This window comes from Bubalus bubalis, chromosome 22 (assembly GCF_019923935.1).
Source record: "Bubalus bubalis isolate 160015118507 breed Murrah chromosome 22, NDDB_SH_1, whole genome shotgun sequence".
In the NCBI taxonomy this organism is placed as follows: Eukaryota; Metazoa; Chordata; class Mammalia; order Artiodactyla; family Bovidae; genus Bubalus; species Bubalus bubalis.
In genome coordinates, this window is record NC_059178.1 from 3,484,051 (window position 1) to 3,492,846 (window position 8,796).

At 43.6% G+C, this 8,796-nt stretch overlaps 1 protein-coding gene across 3 annotated transcripts; it reads right to left on the minus strand.

Moving 5' to 3' along the window:
• Window positions 1-4,051: 4,051 nt before the first annotated feature.
• On the minus strand, window positions 4,052-8,512 carry PMAIP1 (phorbol-12-myristate-13-acetate-induced protein 1). Of its 3 annotated transcripts, none has more exons than XM_006073393.4 (2): window positions 8,257-8,512; window positions 4,052-5,734 (listed from the first exon to the last, which is right to left on the minus strand). In XM_006073393.4, exons 1-2 carry the CDS (start codon window positions 8,312-8,314, stop codon window positions 5,628-5,630), a joined length of 165 nt encoding a protein of 54 aa, XP_006073455.1. In that variant the 5' UTR covers window positions 8,315-8,512; the 3' UTR covers window positions 4,052-5,627. The 3 variants fall into 3 exon arrangements, 1 of the variants encoding a protein (XP_006073455.1); XR_003105888.3 differs by lacking the exon at window positions 8,257-8,512 and adding an exon at window positions 7,178-8,250; XR_003105889.2 differs by lacking the exons at window positions 4,052-5,734; window positions 8,257-8,512 and adding exons at window positions 6,032-6,120; window positions 7,178-8,250.
• Window positions 8,513-8,796: the final 284 nt, after the last annotated feature.

The following is an 8,796-nucleotide window of genomic DNA, read 5'->3' on the forward strand; positions in this document are numbered from 1 at the left end:
TGGGTGATCCGTAAATGGTTATTTAACTTGGAACTTCCCTGAGGGTCCAGTGGTTAAGAATCCACCTCACAATGTAGGGGACACAGGTTGGCTCCCTCGTTGGAGAACTAGGATCCCATGCGCCAAGGAGAGTGTTGAAAGAGCCTGCATGATGCCACAAAGATTCCCAGTGCCATGCAGTAAAATAATAAGTAAAAAATAAATAAATAAAAATGTTAATGGTATTGATCTTGAAGTTTTGTCCACAGGAGGACAGACTCAGAGGAGCCCTGTGGAAACCCTGGGGTGGATGCCACTCAAGTTCCCTAAAGGCAGGTCTTCCCTTCTGTTCTGATGAGACAACTGCCCTCCCTGCCCCCCACTACCCCCCCCCCCCGCCACTGCCACTGAAAACAGCCTTATCCAAATCTAGTCCAAGCTAACCAGACCAGTTCTTCTTCCTGTTTCTTGAGATAATATTGTGTAAATCAAGACATGAATTTTTATATGAAAATGTTCAAGGGGCTTCAGGCAATTCAATAGTATTCGTGAAACCTAACATGAAGGAGGTGGCAATAAATGTTCTGCCATCACTAACAGGTCACAAATTAAAAGCAGTGCCCTCATTAAGGGAGAAACGGCCACTGCCTCTCCAGTTCCACACTGCCCTACCGCCTGCCCTCAAAAGCTTTCATTTTAGTCTAATTAATTGCACAAGATTTTCCACAGCTTGGTAAAGAAGCTAATACCTAACCCTCTGTCATGACAGTGCAATTAAGGACACTCAGAGCATGAGTGAGTCAGAAGTCAGGCACTTTCTCACCTCATCGGATTTTCAAGATGGTTTGAAATGGGTGCATTTTACACCATTTTAGAGGAAAACAGAGGTCAAGTCATTTATCCAGAGTTCCCCAAAGAGTAAGTGCTGAAACAACTGACCGGCTCCAATGTCAGAAGCCAGTGACACTTGTGGGCAAAGGAAGTTTGTGGTTTTGAAAATAGCTGGGTAAAGATGTGGAGCTGGAAACAAGTCTCAGAAGCTCCGTCAGAGACCGTTAGTGAGAGAGCATGACAAAAAGGAGGAAAGCCTTTTTTCTAAAACACTAGAGTACCAAGGCTTTTTTGGTTTGTTTTTTTTTTTTTTGCTTGTTTATTCTATTTTCAACCCAAACCCCAGCCCAGGCTCCGTGTGACGTGCAATCTCAAAGTGGACAAGAGTAGGAGGCAGTGTGAGACCCAGGCTTCTAAGCAAAGGAATCCAAATCTCCATCTACAACTCTCATTAATTTTCTGACATTTTGGTTTTCTAAAAAGTGGCCAGTTTGGAAGAAGACAGTAGGTAGGTGTGACCATCACACTACAAATTTGTTAAAGCAAATTTGTTTTTTTAAGATTTTTTTTTTTTTTTTTGGATGTGGACAATTTTTAAAAGCCTTTATTGAACCCATGCACAGAACTGCTTCTGTTCCATGCCTCAACCTCTTGCTGTAGTGCATTTGGAATCCCAGCCCCCCACCGGCACCCCCAATCAGGGATCCAGCCCATACACCCCACCTCCCCGATCCCCACACTGGAATTCGAAATCCCAACCGCCAGGGAAGTAAGCAGTTTCTGAAAGTCCTCAAAAGAGAAGCTCCTGCTAGTGCCTGCGTTGCACTCACAACCGTTTTGTTTTTGAACCATGACCTATTACGTAAGAAGACTCAGGTGATTCCACGGCCAGGTGTGTCCTGTCAGGTGGCCCTCAGCTATTTCCAGCCTCATATAAGAAGCAGGCCTGACCAAGTGAGGTCACCGCTGGGGAAGCCAGGATGCACGGGCAATTCTCATTTCCCAGAAATCATTTACGAGTCCAAGAAGTCCCTGCACGACTTCCTCCAGGACTTACCATCAATGTTGGGGAGAAGAGTCTGCGTGGTAGTTGGTTCTTTTTTTGTTTTGTTTTGGGATGGTTTGGCGTTTTACATCCATGCTTTTACTTCTCACAAACCCTTCAGTTCTCTCTGAATCCTGTCTGAAATAAGGGGGCGAGTAGGAAGTGTGATGCAAGGCCTTCTTTAGGCGTCTTTGTCACCCCATGTTCTGTTTCACACCACAAGGGACCTTGACAATCAGGGTCTCTGAATTCAGAGGAGCAACTCTGACTCAGACAGGCTGCCTCAGTTACACAACTCAGTAGACTCTCAGACTCCTGCCTCGAAGCGTCCGGCTCCAGCATTCCAAAGTGGGGTTCCCTTTGCACAACCTCACTCTTGGTCACTGTTCTCTTTCCAAGGTGTATCTTCTGGGGCATCTTCCCCTCTGACAAAGGCGTGAGGAGTTTGACAGAATTCTCACCATTTATGCTGTTCCTGCCCAGTGTGGTGTATGTATGTGGGCAGTTATTGCAAGGGATTAAAACCCATAATCACAGGGCCCAGCATCCTTAGATTGAAGAACTTGTCTCATTCATAGATACAGGATAAATGACAGATGAAGAACTTGTCTCTTTCCTAGATACAGGATAGACAACAGATAAGGAACTTATCTCATTCATAGATACAGGATAGATGATAGATGAAGAACTTGTCTCATTCATAGATACAGGATAGAGGATAGATGAAAAACTTGTCTCATTCATAGATACAGGATAGATGACAGATACATAGATGCTTTCCAAATATAGACTACTGAGGTTTTCTTTTAAGTCTAAGTGCAAATCAAAAAGTATTTTTTAATTCATAGTAGCTACTTATTTGTCAATAGATACAATTATGTGAACATCATGGGAACTTTTTTGACATTTAAATAGAGTTCTCAAAAAAAAAAGAAATAGAGTTCTCAGATAGACTCACAGAGAATGAATTTATGAGGGAAGGGATAGTTAAGGAATTTGAGATCCACATGTACACACTGCTGTATTTAAAATGGATAACCAACAAGGACCTGCTGTGGAGCACAGGAAACTCTGCTCAATGTTATGTGGCAGCCTGGATGGGGGGGGAGTTTGGGGGAGAAAGGATACACATATACATATGACTGAGTCTCTCTGCTGTGCACTTGAAACTGTCACATTAATTGGCTATACTCTAACATGAAGTTTTAAAAAAATGGGAGTTCTCAGGGAATAACGGAGAAGGCAATGGCAACCCACTCCAGTACTCTTGCCTGGAAAATCCCATGGACGGAGGAGCCTGGTAGGCTGCAGTCCCTGGGGTCCCTAGGAGTTGGACACGACTGAGCGACTTCACTTTCACTTTTCACTTTTATGCATTGGAGAAGGAAATGGAAACCCACTCCAGTGTTCTTGCCTGGAGAATCCCAGGGACGGGGGAGCCTGGTGGCCTGCCGTCTATGGGATCGCAGAGTCGGACACGACTGAAGCAACTTAGTAGCAGCAGCAGCAGCAGGGAATAATGCTCATACCATCAAACACGGGCCCTGCCTTTTATGGAGTCAGGGCCCCCCCTCCCCAGTTCTGCAGCCATCAGCTCCGCCAGCCACCTTCCCCCACAGCCCTTCCTCTCTCCCCATCTGAGAGAGGTGATTCACATCCCAGGACCTCAGCAGACTCAAGTGGGCAGGGGTGGGTCGGAGAGGCGGCTCTGAGACAAAAGGCAAGAAATGAGTATCTTTTTGAGCTCTCCCACTCAAACAGGAAGGCGACTTGGGTCACACCTCCTTCAGCACATGACTAGCTGCAGATGATGCAATACCTGCAGCCCGGGGCCGGGGCGGCGGGAGGCAGCAGAAACAGCACCTAAGCCCCTGCCGGCAGGCAGACCAGGAGCAGCCAGGGACCCGGCCTCACCAAACCTCCAAGTGAGGCCTGAGTCTCCACCGCCTCCAGGCACCCGAGACCTATGCCTGGCATTCATTTCCTCTTTTTCACTGCTTCCTTTCCCAATTAACGCATAAGTCTCTAGAGAGCAGAAATCATGCCAAATGTCCCCATAGAGCCCACTCCCACCACAGTACTGGAACAGAGGTGGTTTGGTCAAAAGGTAACTGCTGATGGAGGTTACTTAAAATATTTTGGTTTCACAATGAACACTCAGTAGCTTATACGATGAAAAATAAACACACAGAAAAGTAATTTTTAATAGGTTATTTAATAGGTAATTTTTTAATTATTTAATAGGTTACAGCTACAGTATCAAATTTTAATTGTATCTATGTATAAATATAGTTATAGACCATAAATATCCAAGTCGCAAGATTCTCCTCTAGGCAGATGCTGCCCCCTCCCCCTCAAAAAAAGTCTTTGCAACTAAATAAACTAACAGCTTTAAGTAATACTGAAGAAAAAAACATGCTGAGGTAATTTTTCATCTAAAGTGACTACAGCCTATATTAAAACATTCTTCCAGTAAGAGTTCAAGTAGTTATGAAACCCTTGCCTCAAAATTCCAAAATGCAACTTTATTATCAAATGAAAGAAAAAATAGTTTAATGATAAATAAGTAAAATAAATAAGATTATTCCTGCTGAAATTCAATCTTGACAGTATTATTTCTTTTTTTATATATTTGTGGAGTTTTGTTGATAGCCTGGCCTTTTAATAATTGAAAACAGCAATTCATGAAGCCCGTCTCAGAATATACCTATTACTCTAACACTATATATATATAGATAATATATAGATATAGCAGATGAAGTTATGCATATGTATGTAAATGGGATTTTCATTCTGGATGAGCAATCTGTTCCTTTTGAAAAATACATGTATGTATCTCAATTATGAAAACATGCTTAATCTCTCTTAAAAGATCACTCTTATACAATATACACTGAGTATAAGAAAGGACATTTTACAGATTTTAGAAACTTCTTTAAAAATATTCATTTTTTTATCAACAGTTATATTAGAATATTCATCTTACCAAGTTTTAATTACAGCAGTTAAAAAAATCTATCACTTTTTAAATTATTCAGAGTTATGCAAAGTCCCCATGATTCTTTTTCTTTTCTGCAAGAATTTCACTGGCACCAAGTAACACTTCAAATTTTTTCAAAGTATATCACTTCCCAGGGTAAGGCTCATTGGAACACACTTAGTAAAAGATCTTCTGAACAGAAACAGCAATACATCTTAACTCAAAAGAAACTTTCAGATTAGTTTATATTTTGTAGTGACCTATGAAATTAACATTCACTATCACATTCAGTGTTCTCAAAAAAAAGTTTTACTCTTAACAAAGTAATATACATAAACCAAAGGTTACACATCGTTCTGCCATTGTCACCCAAAAGGAGAAACAAACATGGAGTATACATTGTTTCCCAGCCCCTGACCATAGTCTAGAATCATTTGTCAGCTCCTCTTACACTGGGCAGCAACCTTCAGCAAAAATACTAGAACAAGTCTCTAAACAAAACCAAAATGTATAAAGAATTGATTCCATATGTCCAAAGTTCCTCCATTCTTGTTTTAAAATAAAAAGTGGATTTTTAATGTTCTCGAATCCCCAACAACAACTTCTGGCAAACCTCCGACAGAAATTCATGTGCGATGTATCCATCTTCATTTCCAAGAGCATTCAAAACCAGCTGAGAGTCCCTTCACACTCTCCTCCATTCCCAGGCAGTCTCTCCTCCAATTGATAAAATTTGTATCTACTGGGGAATCTTCCTTTGAAAGGAGTCTCCTCATTCGAAAGCGCCTTAAGTCAAGTTCCTGAGCGGAGGAGTTTGGATATCAGATTCACAAGTTTCTGCCGGAAATTCAGTTTGTCTCCAATTCTCCTCAACTGAATGGCACATTCAACTTCAGGATCTGAAAAGGAAAGCAAAATATCAAAGTTACACTGACGTTGCAAACCGCAACCAGCAAGAGTTAATACGCCCATCCCAAGGACAAGTTGAGTATTTATCCCATAAAGCATTATCTTAACTTTACGTACACTTGTTTTCTGAATGTAAAGAAAGAAAAGCAACTTATACACACACGACATATACTAACATACAATGACTCATAAACAACAGAAATAATTAAGCAAAAATAAAGACATTTAACTTGTGATTTTTTTTCTCTTTGAGCATACTGGATGAAGTAATGTTATCTTACTTTCAAATATAGACATTTATGTCATACACCACAAAGAGTGAGTGAGTTTCACAGCCTCAGGTGATCTCATCCTTTTCTTTCTCACTTAAGATTGGCTAGGGAAAGAAAAGTTAAATTCTTTTATGTTATTTTCAAGTACAACTCATTTTGTAAATGGCAATAATTCATAGTTCATATTATGCCCTCATAATATGTAAATCTAAATGCATTATTTAAACAACTCTTTCAAGTTTTCTCATGAAAGACTCATAAAAGCTTATTCTAAAATTAAGTCCATATTTTCTAAAATAACTTAAAATTTTAAAACAAGTTCTTCCCAATCTGTACCAATCCACTGTCTCTATGGAGATGAGTGAAGCAAAAAACAAATAATGTTTAGTTCACGTGTTTACTATTTTTTAAGATTAATATACTGTAATAAACTGAATATAAGGGGAAAGTAATATTTATAATCTAATTTCTAAGTAAACTTTTAAAGTAAATGAAATCAACACCTAACCTATACTGGCCATAATTATTATTTTCTTGGATAGTTCAAAAAGCAATTCAGCTTCTTTTTGGTACATTTCAATATCATGCTCATGATCACTAAAAACCATTATGACTACAAATTAAAAACTGATTTACTTTGTAAACAGTCCTTGCAAATTCCCTACTTAGGCTCAAAATAACCAAATCCTCTTTTTACAAGAGCTGGGTAAAATTTTCCTAATTCCTAAAAAAAAAATAATTGATAATCCCTAACAAGACACCTAATAAATTTCATAAGATATATTTCTTTATAGGCTATAGGATCAGGCATTTGGAAAAGTATTTAGTAAGACATGTCCTTCTCAGTTGACTTAGAAATACTAACACAACGCTAAAAAAACAATTATCATCCAGCCTACCGTTTTGAAAGCCCTGAATTGTAACAGAAAAAATGATCCCTTTCATCAAAAAAAAAAAAAAGAAAACAGCGCCTAGTTGTTTCCTTAATCTTTTTATTATATCTATAAATGTATTAATTAAAAACTATGTGTGGTGATGGACCTTAACTAAAGTTATTACAGTAATCATGTAACAATTGATAACATATATCAAATCATTATGCTGTTCACCTAAAACTAAGACAGTGTTATACCTCGCATCTTAATTTTTTTTATGTCTTACCATCTAATCAAGTTTAAGAGGGACCTTTTTGCTGTCCCTTATTAAAGGGGGCCAAGTTGGACGGTGAAGGATATGAAATTCTTGCAACACAGCCAGAACTCTTGGACATCACAGAAGACGGACAATGCTTCTTCCCTCCGAAGCAAGAGCTGGAGAGCAGCCTTGTGCCGACTTAGCCACGGCCACACTGGCCGTGCACCACTTCCTTTGCACGCCTCAGGGGCTCCATAAAATTAAGCTAAGTTTAAACGGGGCCCAATTCCGTCTGATGTAACAGCAGTATGACCCACACGGATTTCCAGCCCACGGTCTTACTTCTTTGCTACTGCTCCTTAGCAGATGTCTGCTTTGTTTGATAAGATTTATAAAAGCGGGGAGGAGGAGAGGTGACCTGACGTTACTTAATGGGGCTACATGGATGGGGAAGGGCGGAGGAAGGGATGGATTAAACAACACTGTGGACCATCTTCTGTTTTTCTCTATGGCCTTTCTGTAACTAATACCGACTGTCAAAATGTTATACTTTTAATTAACTAAGAAGCCAGGCCTTCTAGGCTTCTGACTTCGTTGGTCCTTTCGGGGCTTCCATAACCCTCCATCCGTCCTTTGCAGAACTGTGACGGCATCAAGCATTAGTATCACTTTTGTTGCTGCTGGGGCTGGGGACAGCGGTCAGACACGGAGAAGGATCCTCAAAAGGTCCTGGACCCCGGAGGAAAAGGGCCTGTCTCGGGAAGCGCTGAACGCCAGCGGCGCCCCCGGCCGTGACAATGACTTTCTCCGCGTGGCCCCGGGGAGGGCGAGAGCAGACTGAAGGCAGGCGAAGGAGAGGCGGCTTTCGGCCGCCGCTCAAACGCAGCAGCATCCCCATCGCAAGGCTCGCCCCTTCCCTAGCCATCCCCACCGCCCCGGGTTAAACCCGCGAACAGCGTCCCGGAGGCGCCCCTAAAGCACGTGCCAGGGCGCGGGTCCCGCCCGGCTCTTAGGCCCCGGGGCGACGGGCTGCCCCTGCCCGGACCGAGACCGCGACCCCGGCCCCCTTCCCGGCCAGGATCTCCGCGGGCCCCAGCTCTCCCTACCTGCCGGGACCCGCGTGGGGCTCGGCTGGGAGCTCTTACGAGCCCTCCTTCCAGGCATCTCTGCAGACGGCCGCCGGCGGACCCGGGCAACTCAGGGATGCAACCCGAGCACCTCGGGTCTGCAGGACGAAGGCCGCGAGCGGGGCGAACGGGCCGGAGACGACGGTCAGCACTGAGCAGGAGAAACTGAAGCGCGCGCCTCCAAGAACCTCGCAGGACTGGCGATTGCCGAAGCCCGCGCTCGGGTCGTATGGGGACTTCCCGGTGACGTAGCGAAACCCACAGCTGGCCCCGCCCGGCCCCGGCCCCAGCCCCGCCCCCAGGGCCCACAAAGCACCTGGCCCCGCCCCCGGCTCGGGCCCGGCGCCGTGGGGGCGGGGACCCAGGCGGCGTGGGGCGAGCCGGGCTCAGCGCGGGAGGTAGGCCTGGCCCGGGCCCGAAACTACTTCCTGGACCGAGGACTCGGCTGCAGGCGTGGCTGGGTCTCTGAGCTGCGAGCCGGGAAGGGTTGTCCTCGCGAACAGCTGGGGATGGGGAGGC